The sequence below is a fragment of the Poecile atricapillus genome, chromosome Z (genome assembly GCF_030490865.1).
Source record: "Poecile atricapillus isolate bPoeAtr1 chromosome Z, bPoeAtr1.hap1, whole genome shotgun sequence".
NCBI classification, from domain to species: domain Eukaryota; kingdom Metazoa; phylum Chordata; class Aves; order Passeriformes; family Paridae; genus Poecile; species Poecile atricapillus.
Window position 1 is genome coordinate 31,050,705 of NC_081289.1, and position 24,614 is coordinate 31,075,318.

At 37.6% G+C, this 24,614-nt stretch overlaps 1 protein-coding gene across 1 annotated transcript; it reads right to left on the reverse strand.

Moving 5' to 3' along the window:
* Window positions 1-227: 227 nt before the first annotated feature.
* Window positions 228-24,159, reverse strand: LOC131592618 (protein NEDD1-like). Its single transcript, XM_058864231.1, has 15 exons — window positions 23,966-24,159; window positions 22,797-22,940; window positions 21,218-21,312; window positions 19,709-19,825; window positions 18,372-18,512; window positions 12,750-12,979; window positions 11,542-11,743; window positions 10,411-10,597; window positions 7,731-7,862; window positions 7,511-7,552; window positions 6,872-7,092; window positions 6,019-6,157; window positions 5,560-5,716; window positions 3,192-3,258; window positions 228-2,503 (listed from the first exon to the last, which is right to left on the reverse strand). Exons 2-15 carry the CDS (start codon window positions 22,930-22,932, stop codon window positions 2,399-2,401), a joined length of 1,971 nt encoding a protein of 656 aa, XP_058720214.1. The 5' UTR covers window positions 22,933-22,940; window positions 23,966-24,159; the 3' UTR covers window positions 228-2,398.
* Between the last annotated feature and the right edge of the window lie 455 nt (window positions 24,160-24,614).

Below are 24,614 nucleotides of genomic sequence, written 5' to 3' on the forward strand. Positions count from 1 at the left end.
TTTGGCATGATGGCAACAGTTTTCAAGTTGGAAGGGGGAACTGCCCATTTATCCTTTACTCCAAGAACATGAGGTACTGTGAGCATTTCAGTGGAAACTATTGGATGGCCTACACAAAGCCACAGAGGTAGAAGAGAGATTACTCCAGAATTTCAGGTAGACGGTGCCTGATGAGGCACAACAATTACAACACTGATCATTCTCTTTAATAAGCAGGTCACCACAGCTTTTTACTGAAAAAGGTGAAAAGAAGCTTTATTTTAACATACAAATCAGATAGTGTACAAGGCAAAACATACCTTTATAGTGAAAGGCAGAGTGGGTCTCCACACACCATGTGTAGCCACTTGCACTACAGTAATCCTGAGATATGGACAAAAGCCCTAAAAATCCCTAAAAATCTTTAATTACTCTTGCTATAGTCACGTCCATTTGGGAATTAAAAACATTACATGGTTTGGAGTCAGGAAAACAAATTACCTGTAAGTAAAATACCCAAGATAATGGTCTAACTCCCTGCTGTCATCCAGGTACACCAGCAAGAGCACTTGAAGAAATCAAGAGATGGAAATATGAAAGGTTACTTCATTAACACTGGAAATAATACATAGAAGGATGCTAAGGTATTTTTGCTACCTTCAACTACTACTGTCTTCACAAACTGTGTGGTCTACGTGTCAAGCTTACATATCCCTTGAATTTACCAAAGAGTTCTCTACACTGTGTCTGAAGTTAGTAAAAAAATCTCAACTTTGTTTCCTTTCAATATGAAGTTATATGTGATATAGAAATATTTTTTAAAGCTTATAAAAACAGTAGAACTAGACATTTAAAGTTATTTCCCTAATATTAAAGGCTACTTGAACACCCTCATTTTGCTACAAGAATGTGTTTTTCATTAAATGACATCAAAAAAAGGAAGTCTCTTTTTCAAAAGAAGTGAAAGGTAAGGAAGTTATAGACATGTTTGGAGTTTTTCTTTAGTTTTGCAACATATAAAAATAAGTTACACTATATATTATGGCTTTCATTTATTTTTCTACTCATTTAGTAGCAGTGTCGTCACGGATTTAAACACTAGATGCAAATTATTAACCTGCCATGTTCTTCAGACTTCTGTGAAAAGAAACAAGCATATATTAGAAGGAAAATTAAGAAGCCTCCAGAAAAACTTAAATAGCAAGAAGCACTTGTAGAAGTCTTTCAGGGAAATTTTTAACTCAATTTAAAATTTTCATTTGATTTTTAAAGTAATTTATAATTGAAGTCTTAATTTCATCTTCCTGGCAAAATAAAGGCCAAGCCAAATATCCCATGCACTTCAATAGTCAAGACTTCCTGGTGAGCTTCATTTCAGAAATGTTTACATACCAGTATGATACTATTATGCTACTGAAGTAATGATCGCTCTTTAATGGTTGCTAATAATACAAGATAACAGATTTGGTATGCAGCTATCTGAAAAAGGCCACAATAATGCTAAACCAACATGACTCAAAACTGAAACACAACTGCTCAATATTAAGTGTTGTTCACTACCAATGGAAGGGGGGATTGGGCACAAAAGGTGCTTGAGTCAGACTGAAAGACTTCAATTACACATTGCTGTATTATTAATGGCTATATTATTAATATACTTACATTTTGAAGACTAAAGTTGCATTCAAATCAGACAAGCTATGACAACATTCAAATACATGTAAATAAAAATAATTCTAGATTCATAGCCAAAGTAGTAACAAAAAATCTTGTTGTGCAGTTGATGTAGCATTTGCAACAACAAACTTATGAATTCAGTAAGAAAGATTGTGGCACTGAATTTGGGAATATTTTCAAGCTCTAGTTTTACTCAGGACAGAAGAGTTTCCAGCTGAATAAACTTAACTGACTACTGTACTTTCCAGCTCTTTGTAAACAAGACTCCACGCTGTGCAAAAGAGGAGCTTTCACTTCCCTCTTTCCTCAAGGAAAGTATCTGAAAGGCAAGCTGCAGTGATTGTATCTGACAGCAGAAGAATAAAGAATCAGATAGAAAAGTAGTTATATATAAAAAAGTTCTTACAGCAAAAACATCTGCCCTGGTTTGATTTTGTTTATGAAAAGGCACTTTATGTGTTGCTAAAACTCCAATACCGTACTTGTCCTTTGAGTTTTTCTGTTAGAAGGCTGCGTTGCAAGGTGGTCAGCATGAAGATGAAAATAAATGTTCTTTATACAGTGCCTATCTGCTACAGATTTTATAATTAGACATAGTATCTTACACCAGTTATTTAGAAGAATAGATTCACGTTCAAAATAGTAACAGGTCTTCAAACAACACTTCAGTTGATAGATGATCTCAAAGACAACACACCACCTGTACTGAGTTCATGCTAATAAAATTAGCAATGTAAATCTTTCAGAAGTGAGTCCTCAGTCTTTTGTTTTCCTCTCGCAGTCTCTCAATTTCAGCTACTAAGCTTTCATTTACAGAGTACCTTTCAAGTAAAGCGTGCATTTCATTCTACGGAAAAGAAAAAAGTCCCAATTAGTAGTAATAAAGTTAATAATTCCAGTTTTATCCTATTGGCTTTCATGTTTCTTTTAAAAATGAAATAATGTAGATAATTCTGTTTTTAGAAACTTTTGATAAGAAAAGTAAGATTTTCCCTTTTATGCTGACATACAGTATTTTGATCATTAATACATTAGTGAATATTTTATCAAAGGATATTTTGCAGTTCTTCAGGATGAGAATCTACTAATGCAGATTCCATTAAAATGCTCAGAACCCAGACAAGGTCTTTTTAATGCAGATCAAAAGAACAAAGATTCATAAAAAGGTGAAGCTAAAGAATACAGAACAGCCCAGCATGCATACATACAGTCTCTACAAGTGAAGCTTTCTATTTGAATTCCATCCATCTTCTCCTTACCCCAGCCTTTGGCCCTTTCCAAAGGACAGCTGAATTTGTTTGTAACTCCTGAAGTATGGAATTCATACCTACTCAACCCCTAGGTTCCCTTTATTAATCAAAGAAAAAACAATTTACCGGATTCCCATTCATCCATTCCCCCTCCTTCAGATGAAATCCTCCATTTCTTGGTTTTAATATACAAAAAAGATTTTCAGTTTTGAAAGAAGATGGCATGTCTTGGTACCATCAAAATTAAAAACTCAATACATTTCCCGTCATGGTCCTTGTACATACCAACTGCATATGGAATTGCTTGATCATCTCCACTTGCAAATTCACAATATCTCGATGGCATGCTTCTCTGGGGGAAGAATTGCAAAAAGACGATGCTTAGACTCATTTAGGAAGCAGTCTCTCTCATACCCTCAGCACCCAAAACTCCACAGCTCCTCACCTTCACTCTCATTGAAGTCTAGAAACCCTTAGACCATGAAACATAATCCTCTACAGCTTGTTTTGGAATACTTTTGTTATGACATCGATTTTCATAAGTACCATTTTTTTAGCACATAAGAAGATGTAGGATTTTCAGTTTAAAAACACAAACATATACATGGTGATACCAAGGTTCTTTTTCATTCACAAGTTATAAATTCCTCTCATTTTTACCATTCAAAGCTAATTTTCTGTCCCTTGATCACAAGCACCACAGAGAGATATTTATCTGTACTTGAAGATACACCTTTTCAGTACATGACTTTCAAAATTCTTTTGTAAAAGGGCCCAAAGCATCAGCTGTGGTGATATATTATTCTCCAATCCATGGAATAATCCAGGTTAATCTACATAAAAAGCAGTGGCAGTGTTTTCTGGAAGTGGACATGAATTTGTTAATTCATGGACATCCATTCTGCACTACAAAATCCACACCTGAAAATTGCCTCATAACAATAATACAACAGTTCCAGGAGATGAGGAAGAACAAGGAGAATATTCACAGAAAAGCAGGCAAGCTCACAAGTTCTCCCTGACCAGTGCAGCTCAGTGCAGCTGTCTGAGACTGAGTACTGTGATATGGGTACCATTGGCCTGACAAAGTAAGGTGTTTCTTAAGTGGACACTCACAGATCTTATTTCATTTTCCTCTCCTCAAACATACAGCAAACCCAAATGGAATCTTCACTTTTGCTTTCCACAGATCATTGTTCTACAGAACTCCTACTAGAGGCAATCTTCCTTGAGTGTATCAAGTATAGATGCCAGCTAGCATCCTGTAAATCCAAAGATGTGGGTTATGTCCCGAAGACAGGGAGATCAAGAAGCAAACATCTTTTAGGAACCTAATGAATTATATCTTATTCCTGGTCCTTTCCTGAAGGTCTGTGGTTTTTCCCCTATTACTTGAAGAGGAATGAATTTCAGGCAAGGAAGATAAAAATCCTTTCCAAATTCCAGCAGCTGAAAGGTAGTTACATCAATGGGAAGCTTACAATAGTTCCTTCTTTCTGACCCCAGTACTAAAAGTATTTTATGATGTTTAACTGCATCTCCAACTTTCAACTGGTACAAGGCCCAGCAGAGCCTTCCAGCCACTCCAGAAAGTATAGGTCAGAGGAGAAACACAATATTTAAGGCTTCAGATCTCAAGTACTGGAAGTAAAAGACTTCCAGTAAAAGGCAAGCATAACTTCTAACTCTGGGGTGCCTGAACACAGATTTTAAAGAAAACACATCTGTAATACATAGACTGCATTTTAAGTTACATCAATTACAGGTTTTCATCAGATGTGTATTTATTGCCAAAAAGTCCCAGGGGAGTTTTACCATACTATATTTATGCAAAGACATTAAATAACATCTGATGTATTTTTTCTGTTGGCAGATACAGAACAGCCATAGTACACAGACCTCCTAAGCTAAGTTTGCTTAGTGCTTTGCTTTTTATCAACAGGACAGCAGCACTTCCCCTGCCCAGAAATTCTTTTCCATCATCTCCATTCAACCTACTTCATCTTAAACATGGGCTGGGAAGTGATCCCCAAGAAAAATTCTCTTAACATCTTTACCTTTTTCAAACTCCACTCTAAATAGAACTGTGCTAATCTGACTTCTTTCAAGACAATTGGAATGTTGGTTAGATATCCACAAAGTAAGCTGAAACCAACCATCACTTACAGCACAGAGATTATTTCAATGCAAAGTTCCACCAGCAGAAATACACACACACTGTTTTACCTTACACATGCCAAGATAACAACAATCAAAGCCAACACAAGTCAACTGGCTATGTCAAACTCTCCTCACTGTCAGCTTGAAATTTCTCCGGCTGGGATACGGAGATGAGCAAGGAACAAAAGAAATCAGTGCAAGGCTTCAGGGAAAGAGTAGAGACCTCGCTATGCAGACTAAATTTACCATCAGAGAAATAGTCACTCATTCTGGAAACATCAGCAAAGTCATACACCAACAGCCCTTGGAGGCATCAGTCTAATTAGTCATCAGAGCTATTAAAAAATAAGTTTCATAACTAGTTTTTCAAAAATAGGGCTATAAATGGTGTAATTTTCTAATCCAAGGAGAAATTTGTTTGAGCAGATGCTGAAACACCTCATTAAGAAAACATGCCATTGAAAACAACAACACTCTGCAGGAATACCAGTACCTGAAGTCATCCATTGTTTCTTGTATCATATTCTGAATGAAGTTTATTTGAATTGCTGTCAGAGGTGCATTTGGTCTGCTACTCCCAATGGTTTCTACTATTTTTTCTGACAACGAACTTGCAACTCCAGCAGTGACAGGTGATGTTATCTTTGAACCTTTACGATAAAATAAAATACTGAGAATCCTCAAGACAAATAAAACCTTTCATATATTGCATTACATTGATACTATTTTTAAAATAATTATTTATTTAATTTTATCTCAAATATTGCTTAAAAAAAATAATATCAGAATTAGAACGAGTCTTTTCAGAGGCAACTAAAGACTTCTAGGAGGGTTGGCTCAATTTAAAGAATTGAGATCAGATGTTCTTTTCTAATGCTAAGTTCATTTTGTAAGATTTCACGTCAGTTTACATTCAACCACACCTAGAACTGAGCCAAAATTATCAACTTACTTGTTGAGGTAGTACCATTTACTGGTAGATCAAATGCAGGATGGGCCTGAATACTCTTCATTAGTTTCTCATTTGCATCAGGAGTAGATGGTGGTGGAGAACTTATAGGTTCTATGCTTGATGAGCTTGATTTTGAAACCTGAAAACAAAAATTTTTTTTTCAATTTTAAAGATGAAATCTATACAATTGTTTAATTGCACTTGAAGACTAAGTTTTCCAAAATACACTTTCAAACGTTTTTGCTTTTAGGAAACTTTTTAGAAATACATGCTTTTCATTTCCTAGCAAGATATCTGAAAAACTGATTGCTAAAGCATTCCAAATTTCCTCAAGTGGGCACATAGAAGCAAGTGCAAAAGGCGGGGGCCTCTCAATTTTCACATCAAAAATGTTGTGACTAAGTTGTATCACTCCTAGAAAACTCAGACTTCTCAAGTGCTATACAAAAGTAGCTAAGCTCTGTGCAAAGGCTTATCAAAGACGTCTCAAGGAAAAGAGGGAGACAGAGAACAGGGAAAGAAGAGGGGTGGAATTGACCAAAAAAAACAACAATCAGTCATACTGTGCAACCAGCTAGTGATCCTTGATTTTCTAGAAAAATCGAAATACTCCTCAGGCTACCTGTTTTGTTTCATGGGAACTTATGTAACCTGATATTATTTAAGACAAACATACTTTTATCTTCCATTTCTGAAGGCAAACTCATCTAAATCACACAAGGTTTTAGATTTGTGTTAATAGCATGTGAAAAGAGCTGCAAAATAAAAACAGATGGAGCATTATTCAGGATTTTTTTCTTCAAGGAAAAATATTCTGCCAAGATTCTAAAAAGACCACTCATAACAAGAATACCGGCTTCAAGACATCTTTAGACTCTTGTTTTCCAAGACTTATTTTCTTAGAGTCAGTCTCTGGATGCTCCTCTTCTTCTTTAATTGGAGATCCTCCAAGTGCATGTAATGAGCTAGACTGTGTCCCTTGCGCACTACTGCCCACTGGGTTTCTTTTTATTGGAAAGGCAATGGTTGGTTGTGGGAGAAAATCCAAACCCAATAGGTGAGTGAAATCCAGGCCTAAAATTAAAAAGATGAAACACACAGGTGAATGAACGCACACACCAAATCTATCCCACAGTTAAAATGCCTGCACACTCATACAAAACTGATTGACAAAAGAAATCACCAAAAAATGTACTCCACAAAAACTACATCCTTCCATCCAACTTATGGTGCCCCCATCTTTATAAAAGTAATAGAACATGAAAAGCCTCTGCCTATCATTGTAAATTGTGTAAAGGTAAAAAACCAATCACTTTAGGACCTTAGTCTTGACTTCCTATTACCATGTTGTGTCTCTCAATGTGTCAGACAATTTCTAGGAAAGTTGTTTCAGTGTCTGCTTTGGTCATTTGCTTGTTTTCAATGGTACAACAAAATCAGCATTTGAGAACTAGCACAGTCCTCCAAAGTCCTATCAGTGGCATATGCTTACCATTTCCTTGGATATCTTCAGTTGCTTTATTTGCAATAATATCTACAAAATAGCAGAACACAGACAAATTAAGTGTTTATTTGTATCACTACATCGAGTTCATAATCAAAGACAAATTAAAATATCAAGTAGGTACAGCAGTCAATAAGACACTAATGACATTTTGTCACACTACATGCAGACAAACGATGCTTTAAAAATTCCAGGATTAGTAACTTACCATCTCTGACTGGAGAAAACATATCTCCTAAACTGCTTCGACCCAAATCATCAAAATTATTTAATTCAGCACGTTTCCCATTATCTGTTTCTTTAGATGGAATGACATCCAAGCTGGAACTATGTGGAAAACCTTCAAAGGACATTATGATTCAGTTAGTAATTGACCTTTTCCAAAAACAACATACATTATGGCCAAACAATCTCACACTACTCATGATACTGGGCAAGTCCAGTAAGCACTTCAGAATCGTACAGATGCCAGATCGAGGATCAATTTTAACTTCCTCATTTGGGCTGACAACAAAGGTGACCACAACTAAAAGCAAAAGAGGAGGACTGTAAAATTGGAGAACCCACCCATGTTTAAAGAAGTCTACATGATGGGTGCAGCAATTTTATGGCGGATCAGCTGAAGTGAAAACTAGTGACTGTACCTTCTGCTAATAAGGTAACCACACTCAGATGATAAAAATTTAAACTTGTTATGCAAGAAGAAGTTTGCTGTACTAGAGCCATTAAGCATTCCAAGAGAAATTATATAACACACCTTTTTTAAAGCTTACCTAGTGTTAGTATAGTCTCTGCATATTTCCAATATTAGACAATCATTTTATATATCCTAATATTAAAAAATCAAATTGGAGATACTATTGAAGACAAAAAAAAAAACCCAACCAAACTTGTTCCTAGACCTTTCCTCACTCTACCCTCAAGCCCCATCCCTGACCCAATCGAGGGGGAAAAAAGTTAGCTTTCATATACATGATACCAAGGACAATTGTCTGAAGAATGGAAGCATATCTTAAGTTCAAAAAAATCCCTACTTCAAACTACAGTTTTTAGAAAGTGAATTGAACTGCTCAGACAATCACCAAAATAACTCTCATGATTTCACAAAATGTTCATAAAAACCTGTAAGTACTTCTCTAAGTGGGATTACTTGCTGAAGTGATCCAAATATGACTGTGTGGGTGACTGCAATTAATCACGTCCAAGTATTTACATTACGTGGAACTTGAGTCATGTTTACGATTTCACATTTAAATATATTAATAGATTACATTTTTCACTTCTTCAGATGTGTCAGTTGTCACACCAGCATAGGACTGCACTTGCTAGTTAAGTAAATACTTGGTATACTGAGTCAAATCAGAAGTGCAGTATCAACCTGTGTGTCAGAATTTAGAGGCTCTACGTGGAAAAAGTGAAACGTAAAATTGGGCCAAAATATCTTGTGCACTTTCACCCATTCCCAGTAATCTAAATGTAGTAAGGTACCTAAAGCAGAGAACAGTTGGTAAATGGGAGTTTATGGGAAGCCAGCTCCAAGTACATCCAAGCTTCTCATCATATTTTGACTCCATTTATACTTTTGTACCTTAAAAACACCTGTGACAAAAAGCCTCAATTTTGTTAAATATGCAATCAGATTACTTTATTGAATGCCCCTTATTTCTCCAAAGTTAAATCCCATGAACAGGCTCTAGAAGAAATTCCAGAGAACAAATAAAGTTTGTGGTATCTCATACATTCCCATTTTTAACCTTAAAGACTGTATCTTCTGGAGTATTCAGAGGTCTTTACTTTTAAAGTGAACACTCAGATTAAGGAAAACTGTTTTGCTTGGTAAGCTTTTACTTTCTTAAAACATTTATTTATTATGCACGGTTCTCTTTAAGGGGTAACAGCCGCGACATCTTCAAATAAAGATAATAAATCATATGTGTTAACCAAAAAAAAAAATTTCCACACCCTTCAGTAATGTTGATTAGCAGCACTTCTTGCATACACAGGAAACATTCTACTTCACCTCATACTTCACTGCATACCCAAGGGAGGTCATTAATACGCATTTTCATAGAGTGCAGCAGCTTACTGCCTAATTACTGTTACTAAATGTAATTCTCCTTATTTTAAAAGGGAGGGGGAAGTGCTGTTACATTAAAATGGATTAAGGAATTTTTTCAAGAATCAAACTAGCAGTGTTACTGATTTGATATTTTCAGAACTCTTGAATTAAATAAAATTTTAAGAGTACATTTCACACAGTGGCAGTTTTGGAATACTCAGAATTCTTACAAAGATCTTGTTAATTTCAGAGGCACAGATAGCAAGTACAGTTATACAACTAATCATACTTGCAACTATATTTAACATGTTTCCTACCATGTGATACTGGAATCATGCCTCTCACAAAAATATAGTTCAGTTGTCACTTGAGTTTTTGGACTAGGTTGTTTTTTTTTTCCTGTGTTTTCCTTGGTTGGTTGTTTTTTTGTGGTGTTTTTTGGATGATGTCTGTTACTCCTATTTGTTAACAGAATTACAAATCTTCAGCTCTACATTCTATGCAGACATTGCATCAGAAAGTACATAAAGATAAGCTGCAAGAAGTCAGAATGCAAGAGATAGTTCCATAGTACCACCACAATTTTTACATATCATGTGTCTTACGCTTATAGTAGGACCCAATTTACCTTCTACAGTCTCATAGCACATATTACACAGTGGGGAGGGAAAAGAAGTTTATTGAATGTGCATATGTATGTGCAAACAGTACTTCCTAACAAGTGCCCTTCCCTCCATGAAATTTTAATACTGTAATGATCAAAACATGAAACACTGCTTCCCTCTTCCACATTATGCCAACTATTGTATAAGTAGGAACACAACATTACCTGTTTTCTCCTGAAAAATCTCTCCTCCCTTATTCTCATTCGTCAATGTAAGATGAGAGGAAACTGCTGCTGATGCTTGAGAGGCAATGTTTTTGATGCCTGTATTTTGAATTCCTCCAAGATTACTACCAGCTTTGACTTCTAGTCTTTTGGACACAGGTTTATTTGATGAACCTGTGAGGTTAGACTGAATAAAAAATATAGCAAATTAAGAGAAGCTATTCCTTCAGCCAGAAGTAAAAATACAAGACAATATACTTTCCTTTTTAAAAACAGTAAGAAAAAACAGTTCAAGTCGCAAAGGCTGCCTAGGAGATATGCCTTTATAAATATAAAAAAAAGATATCTTCATGTAACTTCAGAGCATGGAAGCATCTGTATTATCATATAGCTACTGTGAGGACCTCCACAAGGCTAGCAACAATTTAACAGTGAAATGACCCTGCATGAGTCAATTTAGATTCCAGGTTTAGACCTAGCAGAAAAGAGAGATCACATTACAACAAGAGACTATGTTATTAGGGACTCCAAATTTTACAAAAATAGTTAACCACTATTACTGCTCTAGCAAGTGTGCTAGAGGAGAAGGAAAATCTCAGAGTGGTAAAGAATCCATTTCAAAGGTTCTCTCAGTGTCCGCTAACTGGAAACACAGGGTTTCTGGATATAGTAGAGCTAATCAACTCTTGGAGAAACCTCTTAGGTCTTCTCTATTAACTTCTCCATTGTTTATATGTGCTAGCAGAAGTCCATATATAGGACATACAAAATATCTTCAGATGAGCAGCCCTGTGTCTTCTCCTTAAGCAGAAGGGCCATTACAGACTTTTCTACTACTGCCTACAAATAACCAGAGGTGCCACAAACTGATCTGCAAAGGCAGCATATCCACACCAGAAAACCTAGAAGACCACAAATTCCACTTAGTTCTACACTGAGGCCAGGAGTGGGGGGAATTCCACATTAACAATGACTAAACAACAGTTAAGACTAAGCAGTTCATAATTCCTCTGTTGTGATGATCCTATTTGGTTGGCATCTGTAATGCTTAGACAGTGAATGCTAAACTTTTTTTAGAACTTAAACTTATGCTTTGCTTTCATTAATCTGCATACTGAACAATAAAAATACCTTGGAAAAAGTGCTACTGAACTGAAGACGTATGCATTTCACACAGCCTTTGTGAGCAGCAACTGCTTTCACTGGTGATGTCAGTTGTCTTAAGTCATACTGGCAAATCTTTCCCCGGGAACATCCTATAGCCAAAGTAGTACCATCAGGCATGAAGTCTACTGTGGTCAGAGGAAAATCAGCTACAATTGTTGTCAGTAACCTTCAAATACAAGGAAGGACAGGATGAATCTTTTAGAATTCATAAGTTAAACTTTTCAACAAAGAGTGTCTTAAAAAAAATATAAATAAATTATATATATGTGTATATATATATATATATATAAGCTTTCATAATTCAGCTACAGGTCAATAGTTCAACTTCTCCAGTGGCAAGTAAATTCAGTGAGCTATTTTAAGAAACAGTGCATTAGGCTTACACTGAGCATTCATGCCTAACAAGAAAAAAACTGCATATGCCCCAAAAGATTTAATGAGGACATGATCACACTGCCTTCTTAATAGCAAACACCAACATTATCTACTGGTATCATCATTTGCAACAGCAATCATACTACATACATCCTCTCATCCTCTAGCTTCCCAAGCCTATCAACTCTACCCTTCCCACAGCTCTGGGAAAAACTTCAGGTCTTAGTTCAGGTCTACTACATCCTTCCACAACACTGATTCCTGCTTTTATTCAGCTACAGTAAAATCACTACTCATGCTAAAACCAATGTCCCACAAAACTACTTGCCATCCTATCCTCTTGCTCCAAAGTCCCATCACCCAAACTTCCTGCTTTTTCATCCAACATTTTCCCCTATCTCAGCAGCTCTGTGCACCACAGGTACATCTTTTATCTTAACTAGAAAAGCAGGCAAGCTAAGCTCAGGTGGCTGAAGGTCCCCACAGGTTGCACTGCCCTTCACAGAAGTTAACTGCTCTCTATCAACAAGAAATCCCATACACGAGCACTGGAGAACATCACCCATGAACTGGACTTCATTTAGCTCCCACATGCCTTGGGGTTTTTCAATTGTTTGTTTATTACCTTAGAAAGCAAAATGAAAAAAAAGGTTTTCCAATAGCAATATGCCAGCCACTTCAACCATTCTGCATGGGGGCTGAATGAAATAATTCATGTCATAATTAGACATGTTTTTGCAGTTTATAAAACTCAAATAAGGAATCTTCTAAAATCAAAAGGTCTTTCATATACTCACTTTTTACTTAATGTGTCATAGAGAATAATTCTTTTATCCAAACCTACAGTTACAAGCAGCAGCTTATTAACTGGAGAAAAGCAGATTTCTGAGGCTGGTGCTTTATGAGTATTTTCAAAATTATGATATGGGTTCTGGCTATTTACATCCCAGAGAGTGACATTTCCACTGTCAGAAACAGTGCCCAGCAAGGATTTCTTAAAGGATGAATATTTCAAGTGTCGAACAGGCTGTAAAACAGATATAAAAATGAATTTTAATACCAATATTAAACATGATATTAAATTATTTTCTAAAGACAGAAACAGATTAGGAATACAAAGTTGAAGTAATCTACAAAGGCTTCCAAGTCTGAAATATAAATAATAAAACCAGAAAAATAATTTTGCATTACAATGCCAATTTTGCTATTGAGGGGGGAGACTTTTTTTTTTTACTGTTATGGGGTACCATTTGAGCTGATAAGCAAAATTATGAAGAAGAAAAATGAAACTTCCAGAAAAGTTTCTCAAATTTTCAGCAAATATCATGCCTTCATAGAAAAAAAAAAAATCCCACATCACATCTAAAATTAAAGGAGTGAAAAGGTACATTATTTCAACAACTAGTCTTCTGCCAAAAACGTTAAACTTAATTCCCCTCACTGATTTGAAGTAGTTGGTTATCAGCCAGTTTGACAAGACACACAGACTCCAAAGTTAAGCAAGGTCCTGCAGACCAGACTTCAGCCTGTGGACTAAGACCACAGAAGTGGATAACGTGTGGTTTATCACACACAGCCTCTCTATCACAGAACCAAGTAATCCAGGAACTTAACTTGCCTTTCAGGACAGGTATTTTGTTTGAGGACGTTTCAGAATGTCCTCACTGCTCTAATACTACAGTAATCAATTTCCTGATCAATTTTACTTACAACCCATCTGCACCTATTCGCTCCTGTGACCATAATGCCCTTACACTTAACCAGTTTCCTAACTCTCCAGTGCTGCTATCCCCTGTTTTAAAGAGCAGCAAGCTCACTTTCCTTCAGGCTTTATTTTGCCATAAAAAAAAAGTGAGACAGTCCCCCAGGACTGTTTTTTCAGTACCATCAGTCTTTTTGCAACCCTCTCTTGAATACAGACAACTAAAATCTTTCATGATCCTCAAAATATTTTGTTACTGTCTTTGCAACAGCAATAACATTTCATCCATTTTATACTGTAAATACTCACCACAAAATGTCCTAGATTGCATTTTCTTTGAGTCTGTTTTGGTCATTGTCATTTTATATTAAGAAATCCAATTCCTTCTTTCCCTTGGGAATTTTGAAATTCTACTCTAATAAAAGTCTCAGCTGTCCCCCAAATGTGGTATCTTGATTTCTACTCTGTCACAGTTATTCCTGTGTCAATAGTTTCAATCATTTTTTGATACTGACACAATCCCCTCTTATGGGCAAATGCCCTCCCACTGGGTTCAATCATAGCTCTACCTATAGTCACAGAATCGTTAAGGCTGGAAAAGATCTCAAAGACCATCAGGTCCAAGCCTTACCCTAGCACTGCCATGTTCTCCACTAAACCATGTCCCTAAATGCCACACCTATGAATTTTGAATTGAATGCTTTCAGGGATGATGATTCCAACACTTCCCTGGGCAGCCTGTTTTAATGCCTCACTACCCTTTCAGAGAAGAATTTTGTCCTAATATCCAATCTAAATTGGTGGAACTTGAGGCCGTTTTCTCTTCTATTGCTTGTTACCTGTGAGAAGAGACTAACCCCCACCTTGCTAGTACCTATTTTTCAGGTGGTTGTAGAGAGCAATAAGGTCCCATCACAACTCCTTTTCTCCAGGCTGAACAACCCCAACTCCCTCAGCTGCTCCTCACAAGACCCATGCTCCAGACCCTTACCCAGTTTTGCTGACCTTACTTCTACTATCATAAAATATATATTTCTATATAATGAAAATATTAAACAAGATAGATAATGAAAGAAAATATTTTATTTATCAATATAATGAGTTTCTTACCCATCCTATCTAGTATTTTCTCACAAAGCACTGAATCAAGTACTCTACTCAAATCCAGCCCAATGAGTGCTCTTATATTTAATTTACCTGAAAAGGTTCTCAAAAATCTATTGTTTTATTCTGGTACAGACCACAACATATTTTACTGCCCTTAATCATATTTCTGTCTTTAACTTCATTTTAATGGAGATATGTGTTGCTTCGTATTCTTCCAGAATTATTTCCAGTACTTGTATTGTGTGTCTTGCTGGAAGCCAAATTGCTTAAACCTACTTTAAAGAGGTGGTACTTTCAACTGCATATTCAAGTACAACCCTTCATCATTAATATGGTCTGCTACTAGTCACAATTTTATCATCATTTTTCTGTTTGTTTATATGGAAAAAAATACTGAGAGATTCAGGAGTAACAGCTTTAATTACAAACAGGATCTACATGGGAAATATTCCTGACCCTCAAAGTTCTTTGAATTCTTCACCTCCAAATACCTTCCTCCTTACTGCCCTGGCATCTGCTCGTTTCATTTTCTCACTCCTGTCCTTCTGCCCACCAACATTACTCTCTTCAAGCTCTTCTCAAACCTCCCTTGCTATCCTACCAAGTCAGCCATTTCCTTTATCCTTTTAATATCACAGGTCTGGGCAAGTTCTTCATTTTCTTTCATATGCTCACATACCCCATATTACCATTGCTCCCCACTTTTAGCTTTAAAAGCTGACAAACATTTCACTATATGGAGTGGCCAGAATCCATCACACTCCTTTACGAATCAGCCAGCTGTTCAAACAGCTAAACTAAATCCTGTTGCTAGGAGAATTGCACCAGGCAGTGAAGACTTGAACAAACATTGTATTTTGAAACAAACCTTAATTTATCCTCACAACAGCAAGCAGATAAGAATCTGGTAGTCTAAATGAATGCCAATAGCAAAGACAAATTATGGGATCTGCAAACAACTCTGCAAGAACTCAATTCTAATAAAACACAAAGGTGTTCTAAATTAAAATCAATTAACAGAATATAGACCAATGCTCCTATGAAAAGAATTTTGTTTAAAGTCAGAGAAAGCACTGCAACCTTGGGCTATTTTACTACTTGTAGAATCTACACAACAGGAGAAATTAACTGGCATGGAAACTACATTCCATCATGCTGAATCAAACACAGACAAGCTAAAATTTATAAGGTTAGTTAGACTTCACATTCCTCAATTCTAAAAAAAAGTTACTATGGAGTGGTGACCCGTCCTAGGTCAGAAAATTAGCACCAGGATCAAACACCGTAATACACTGTTTATCTATTCAAGTTTACTCTCAAGGAAACCTGGCCCCTAAGCTATAAATCAAGTAAAGGCTTTTTAAATTTAACAGAATTACACAAGTCTTCAGATATTTGCTTCACTGCAGAATCAATTCTCCAACTCAAACCCAAAACAATAATAAAGCCATTTCTGCACATACAAGTAATGAACATTTTTAGGATCAAAGACAAGCTGGTAAACTGGGACATCCAACTAGCCAACTCATTACAAAATCATAGCTCAATTCCATTTTAAATTAAAGCTATAATCAAATAACTGACCTCCCTAAGAAAACGTTACAGACCCTTTAGAATGTGAACAAGAACTCTTTGTTTGCAATTACTTTAACACATCAAATAGTGTTATCCATCCTAAAGGTCACTCAGCTTTGCAGCAGACTTCTTGATTTCATCTGACAAAACAGTTATTCACAGCATATCTCTTACTCCTAATCACTTTCTGGTGGAAAGAATTGAATATATCAAATAGCTTCATGCAAACCATCCTCACAAGAATTTCTTCATTTTCCAATTAACTAGCAGCATAGTCCCCACTCTGGATATTCACCTCAGCTGCATAATCCAGCCATGGACCTGATGCCCTAAGTTTTAGCTTTTATATTTTCCAGTTTCTGTACTGCATTAGTATATGAACTTCACATATAGTGGTAGCAAGTTCTTTTCATGGTGTAGTTAGACAAAACAATACTTTCCAGCCTGAGAACCAAGGACACTGTTCCAGCTTCAGGCCCAAAAAGTATAAACAGTGAATTGAGGAGAGCAATCTGGGAGGATGGGACTTCATAACCTGAAGCTGTAATTGGACAATTAACCCCAGTATGTAAATTGACCAAAACTTACAGAAGTGTGAAATCTCGTGACCGGTCATCCATCTTGGGTGGAGCCCCAGCCAGGCTCTTGTACTGCCCAAGGTGTATCCTTTGAAGGCCTTTTAATAAATACCTACTTTATTCCTTTAACACTGTCTAGCCTCCGTTCCAGGCAGCCTCTCAAGGCATCAGACCTCCCTGCAGCTCCTGCCTCACATCCACATTCTTTATAAAATCGTAACAATCAAATCAGAAAAATGACCTGACTATATAGATGGATTTTTAAGATCAAACCAAGTATGAAGTACAATTTTGCTTCAATATAAGTATGAGACTGGCAATGGATCAAAGACTGCAGCACCTAGGAGCAGAGATAGCTTCAATTTAACAGAGATTTTTCATCAGTAAGTGTACCATAATTCCTGAGATGCTATGAGATTGTAAGAGATTTTTCACCAGGTTATACTGTTTGTGCGAGACAGGAGAAAAATTTAATTTGACACTATCTGCAATCTAAGGCTGAGAAAGCTGTTGCAGAAACAGAAAAGGAGTAAGTTACAACTTCAGCATTTCTTGCAACATTAAAGGTCAGGTTTAGGACCAAAGCAACAGTGCTGCATCCCCCAGGCAGCTCCTGCCTCTGTAAAAATGATTCAGTAAAAAACAAAAGCCTGCCTAGACCTCAAACACATGGCTGTCCATAAGAAAAGACAATTCTCAGTAAGAGCACACACTGGAATTTCCAGTGGGACAACACAGCTCATTTACTACTGCAAATGCTTTTGTATCAAGGGAATTCCCCTTGTGATACCCACTAATTCTTTTAATATCTTCTGAGTCTGCAGAAAGGAATTGCAGTGGCAAACCCTAACAAGGGTCTTAAGTAGTACATATGCTTTGTGTTTGCCTTGTGCACAATTCTCCCTCAACTAGTTCTCCCAAATACTAACTAAATACCTAGAGTAGGTAAGATAAAACCTCATTACTTTTCTCTTTGAGCAGCTGTGAAATTTTAATCTCCAGATTAAAAATTTATTTCCAAATACAGGCTTGTATTCACCTCTACTGTACAGAAAGCTTTGAATAAGTTAGAACCCAGACAGGCTGCATGGTGTTTGCCCTCTGCAGTATATATAGAGTGGTGAATCAAAATCCTGCTTTGGTTTGTAAAGCCAACTGTGCTTTAACCAGTTCTAAGATATCTTCAAGTTTGTTCTTGAGGAGCCAGTGTCTACCAAGTAAAATTTGCTGTAACCTGTATAGAAAAAAAGGCACTTGAGAAGTTTGTATTTCAATGCTACGTAGTATTTAAGGCTCTAATGCAGCGAGTGATCTGCTTTCTCCTTTCCTTAAGGGCACTCTCAAAAATTAAAATGAAACAGAATACCAAAATTTAAAAGCTCTTGATATGTACTTTCAATTTGTAAAGACTGCAAATTAAGCTTAGTACCTGAAGGAACTTAACACAGAGAGCCTACCTGTCTGCTGCCATAACCAAAGGGACTACTTGATAAGTTGGTGGTAACACTGTGTAGGATGATTTGACCACTCAAAGACCCAGAAACAACATAGCCATCATTCCAATTATATGCAACACATGTGACTTCATCTTTATGCTCCTGTGGGAAAGGGAGGTTAGAGGGAGAGTGTTAAAGACGTTCTTCCTAATTTATGCTTTCGCAAAAAAAACTTCAGCTTGATTTTTTTCTACCATCTGTAACATTTTAAAAAATTTAAGAGTTTTTATGGAATACCACAGAAAACAGCAGCAAAACATACCAAAGATCAATCATAACCACCCTCTGATTGTTTCCATTAGGTGGTTTTAATTAGTAAAGATGATCACATAATTATATACAATATTTTAATAAGATAACCACAGAAATATTTACCACAATTGTTATGAAGATTATTTTAAAGGTAAAGTCTCACAAAATATTATATCCCAGTGATATTATTTGAATATACTTTCTGTTAATCTGATGTACTGACAACTTCCCCTTCTTTTAGCATTAACACATGTCACTTTTAGCTTTAACACATGTATTTACCAAACAGCTTTTCAGTACAGTCATTTGCAGTGATGATATTGTGTATAATGAACATATTATTTTTCCCGTATCTTCCTATATAGGGGAACACGATTGAGTACTTCTAACCCAAAAGTTAGCAATGGATATTTAAAGTATTGTATTGGCTACCTAGAGGTTTTGTTTCCAACTGTAACTCTGAAAGTCCAAGCAAAAAAGGATAAATCAAAGTTAAAGTTTCATAGCCTCTTAAAACAGTGGTGCTAAATAAGGGCAAACCATCTACTGAAGGTATCTGGGAAAGATACTAAGTCATCCTATCATACTAAGTCATCGTGCACTGTAACAAAATTTTAGACAATTCATACTGGATCATTTAGAAGCCAACCATCTCCCAGTTTTGCACAACATTAGTTCTGCTAAAGTATTCCACAAATACAGAAGTGTTTTCTCATTCAACATATCAGAAACAGCAAATACCTGCAATGCAATGCCTGTAAAAAATCCCCATCAGACAACCCCAATAAAAATTTGCAAAATAAGAAGTCTATTCTGAAAATTTAAACATATATTATTATAGAACTGTACTCTGAAAACATCAGGTCACATATGTTCGTTAACATTGCTATTTACAGCACATAAAGAACACAGACTTGAACAAGACCCAGATGTGTGCTAGCTACTATATATGACCTTGATCCTACAGACACCGGACTTAGAGAAAGTATATTTTTTACAGTTGGCAGCAAAACCCGGGAGTGGAAAGCTACCTCAGCCAAACTTACCTTTAGGCTGCGGTAAATCTTTCTGGATTTCAAATCCCAGATATTAACTGTGTTATCAAGGCCTCCACTGACGAGGTATGAAGAACTAGAATTCAAGCTCACACATGTCTGTTTTGCCTAATGGAGAAAGAAGAAAAAAGTATGCTAAAGATAATTAAGGGATTTATGCAAATCTACTTCAAAGCATATTGATGTGTGTTTTCAATTTCATCAGCACAAACAGTCCCACTGACAGAGAGACCTATTCATACTCTACAGCCATTTTCTATCAAAAGGCATTTAAAATCAAGTCCAGCTGGACATACATTTAATCTACTTTAAAATGTAAGCACATAAATTAATATAAATTAAGAAACTTTCAAATACTGCATATTTCCATTTCAAATTTTTTGGCACCTTTTCCTCCAATACGCATTTTCCTTTTAAATTATAGCTCTGTAAAGTGCAATCATGGTACTTTTTTCAGGTACTGAAGTTTTTTAAAAAAAAAAACCCTAAGTTAAGGAAAAAAAAAATCTCTTTAGAAGAAAATCAAGAAGTTGTCTAAGTTACATACTTCACATTCCCTAAACATTACAGGGAATAATATAGCAGCAAACCTCATAATTCAGTTAAGTGATTCTTTTTAAAATAATCACTGAGGTACCAGTTTTTGAAAAAAAAATGTCAATCTTAATGATAGGCCTACATTGAGGACAAATTATTATTCAGTTCCATCATGTTGAAAATTCACTTTTAAGTTCTCAAGATTTGACTGAAGAAAAAACAAGTCCATCTAATTATTGACATGATAAAATTGCAAGGGATTGCATTAATTATAGATCAAATTTAGTGAAATCTTCAGGACAAACACTCCACCTTTGAAAGTGTTTGCTTCAGCACCCTCTAAGCAAGGTTTGAACAACTTTTCAAAACATTTCCAGTCCAAATTAGCATTACAACAGCTATCCAAGGAGAATAATTAGAATGGTTTAGAACTAACAAGCTATGTAAGAGACCATGTGAAGAGATTCTTCTAAAACTAAGTTCAGCTTTTTGATGTGCAACACTTCATTTAACAGGGGAAAACAAAAAACCTTGAACACAACACAAATTCTTGTTTCTTGCAATTCCAGAAGCTGGCACATGTATGCTCCAAGAACAACCTCTACATAAACTCTTATTTATGTTTTCTAGTGTACAACTCATAGGCATGCTCAATACTGACAGCTGGAAAATGAAGTTCACATTTGAGCTATCCCATCTCCTTCACATTAGATCACATCTGAACCACTGACTCAAGTTATCACATTTGCATAACTGCATCTGTATTTTCTTACTGACAGAACTATTTTATAAGCACTGTTGTCCCCACTCTGTAACAATACACAAGGAAATGTTTTTACATATGTGTCATAATTCTAACAATACTTAAATTAAATTGATCCCAATATGCAGAACAGAGGTGAGACACACAGGATACAAACTGAACTGGGGAAAAAATTAGGGAAAAGCATTACTCATACTTACTCCTTCAGCTATTTCAAAGAGTGGAACAGGTTTGCTTTTAGAGCTTGAAACAACTATTTTATCACCAGCAGCAGAAGCAGTGGCCAGGTATCTATCTTTGTCACAAGTTAAGGAGCATAATTGTAGGATACTGGTGATTAATAAAAGAAACAGGAAGTTTCCCTTATTGAACAGAAGACAGATTGGCTAACCAGTCTAAAGCAATGCACCTTGAAGGGACCAAGAAACAGAAACATAAGGCTATTTTCCAAGCTTTCATTAAGGAGCTCTTAAATTAACTACAGCCCTTACTTGCCAATACAAGAGAGACAGCAATTTCTTTGATAGAAAAGATGAGAAATACCTGCCAGGCATTATTTAAGAGCTCTTTACCACTAAGGCAGCTTATCCAGTCTACAATTCTGTTTCCCCACACCCCCAAGTAAGAGCCCCATTTATCACTAGTTCAAAGGAATGTCTGTTGCTGTTAGCAGACTATGGATTTAAAGAATGGTCCTGGTCATGACAAATGTTAAGACTACTTCACCATACAGTTTCTAGAGTACAAAGAGCAGTTGCCAATTTCTCCCACTCTGTAATGAGAAAAGAAAAACAAAAGCCCAAAAAGAATCTTTTATGAAACCAAGTACCCCAGAGTAATAAGAACACGTATAGAACTACAGAGCAAGGAGACTGTATCTGCACTGCCACACAACAAATTGAGTAATCGTTCAGTCTTCAGCCCAACGACCATTTTGATTTTGTACTTGCTCATTTAAGAATAACACAGGTTAAGTGGCTGGATTTAACACAAGAAAACCAGCAGGCAGAGTAGTGCTTGCTATTGCTTTCATTATTTTAAGGCACTTCTGCATAATTTTATAGAACTACACAGAACCAGAACTAACGCTTTATCCCTAACAAGCTGACAAGTCTATAAAGCAAGGTACTTCATTGTTTCCGTCCTGGCAGATGAAGAGGAGACCTGGTAGAAGAAAGACCATAAGACAGACTGCACATAAAGTTTACTAAACACATCCAAGTGTGTACGCATATACATGAAAACATATTATCTGTGGTTCAAATTCTCTGCAAGCTCCATAGCTAAAACATTCCATAGCGTTCCAACTGGTGTAAGTTTTTTTGCCATACATTAGGCAAAAAAAAAAATCTTTGATGACAATTTTCCTCACTATACTATGTATAGAATTTTACTACACCAGTAATTGCTTTGCTCAAGCTTGTTAGTTAATTAAGCACTGTCTTGAAAGTGAGTATCATAATCAACTACTGAAGAAACAAATGAGTAAGCTTTATACTTGGCAGGCAATTCAGGCATATTACAGCCATTAGAAAAGCACTGGCTCCCAAGATGAGAAACTTCTTCAGAATTATTTACCAGCATTAACTGCTTCTGCAAATCCCTTCAGCACGGGGAACCGCAAAACTTTGGTCAAAATACATACCAACATTTTTAAACTAGACTTCAAAACGTGTCAGGCCTGTGTTCTACAAATACTTCAGTAAGAAAAGGAAAGAAAAAAACCACTGGAATTTTGCAGAACACCCACAGAAATACGGCTGAAACTGTAAAGGATACTATTGCTGGCCCAGCACAGTGAACTAACTGGATGTGAAGGTGTATGTGGGTTGAACTGCTCCACCACAGAGAAAGATGAGGAATCCCATATTTTAACGTCATCTCCTGATGATGCAAAACGTATACTTTCTTGCATGGCTGCACCTGTTTTGGCAGAAATAAATGAAAGAATAAGTGAAAAGACATAAAATAAAAAAATAAACCAGGCAAAATAACAATTCAAAAACGCAATTTGAAATGGTCCGGTTGAAGTTTTCTTGACAACCACAATATTTATTTGGAGATTTAAACAGTTAGTACCATGCAGGTGCATACACGAGTGAAAGCAGCAGACACTGCAAGCATTTGCTTATTTGAATTCTCGCAGGAAATGCGTAGTTTCTCTTTCACAAACCCACCCCCTCTATGGCATCAAGAGACTAAAATGAGGCTTTTATCTCCACAGTTCACAGCTGCCGACCAGGAAGCCATGAGTATCTGAAAGACCCATTTCCCACCAGTAGATGGGGAAATACAAACCAGAATCAAACTGTTGCAGGGGAAGGCTGGCAGTGGGGACCTAAAGGACTCACTTCAGCGTTCATCTCACCACTCCAACGGAGATATCCCAAAGTCCTTTAAACTAAACCTTTGACAGCAGAATACGAGCGACAATGAGTCACCCATCATCGCACCTTACAAAACATTACAAAACAAAAAGGCCAAAACAATATACCGCTACCTATTTTGAATGATACCTTTTAAGAGTTAAAGCCAGGTTAACCGGTTCCTGGTTTGAAACGCTGACACTCAGATTTTTACTCTTGGTAATTTTAAACTATTAACAAACGACAAATGTAAACGCGAGCCTTCCCTCCGGCTGAAAACGGAACCACCCCTTAGTCAAAGTCTGCGGGACGTTTCCACACCGCTTTAGGCCATTCATTCTTACTGCCGGGAGTGTCAGCACTCACAAAACTACACAAGAAATTCAGGGTCCACATACGCCTTCATTCGGCATCAGCCCGCGGAGCCGCCCCTCCCGCCTCACACGGGGCTCGTCTCCCGCCCCACAACTCAGCCCTGGAGGCCGCGGGAGGAGCCGCTCGGCGCACCCCGCCCCACGGCATTGGCATCGGCACCGCTCGGCCCCGGCCCCGCTCCCGCGCTCTCCCCACGGCGCTGCGCACCTGGGCGGGCGGGCACCGGGCCGAGCCCCCGCTGCTCGCCCCGCCGGCCCGGCCAAGAGCCGCCTCAGGGAGCGGTCTGGCCCCGGCTCCGCCTGAGGGACGGGACCGGCCCGCCCCGACTGGGCCCGGCCGCGCGACCCCGGCCCCGCGCGCGCGCTCGCGGCCCGACTTTCCGCGCCGCGCCCAAGTTCACACGCCCCGTCCCGGCAGCCCCCGCGCGCTGCTCCCGGCGCTACGGCGGCCCGGAGGGGCCCCGCGGCGGCTCCCGCGCCGGACAGGGCCGGAGCCGCCCGCATCAGCCACCGGGGCCGGCCCGGGGCGGCCGCTGCGGACGGACCCCTGACCCCGCACGGGCACGGAGCCGCTCCCTGGCAGTGCGGAAGGAAGGTGCCGCTGGCCACACAATAAACCCACCGTGAGTGGCTTTGAGGGGCACCACATCTGCCGCGTTTTGAATTGGAAACGCAGATTTCAGCGCTGAGCAAAAGGCAACCTGTTGTTCCAGTGCTGAGCAAAAGGCATCCAGCACAGCCGGCATCTGGAATGTCCGTACATCTGGGACACGGGGACAGCATGGCCACAGAGCGAAATAAGCGATAGCAGTTAATACATTACTTCTAGTAACACCAACTAATAGAGAATTGCTGCA

Excerpts from the sequence above, each read along its gene's own strand:
- LOC131592618 (XM_058864231.1), bottom strand. The coding sequence starts at position 22,932 with ATGCAAGAAAGTATACGTTTTGCATCATCAGGAGATGACGTTAAAATA. Across the intron at positions 7,553-7,730 it reads GTTTTCTCCAGTCAGAGATG|ATATTATTGCAAATAAAGCA; the intron begins GTAAGTTACTAA and ends GCTATTTTGTAG. Across the intron at positions 2,504-3,191 it reads AGCAATTCCATATGCAGTTG|AATGAAATGCACGCTTTACT; the intron begins GTATGTACAAGG and ends TCTTTTCCGTAG.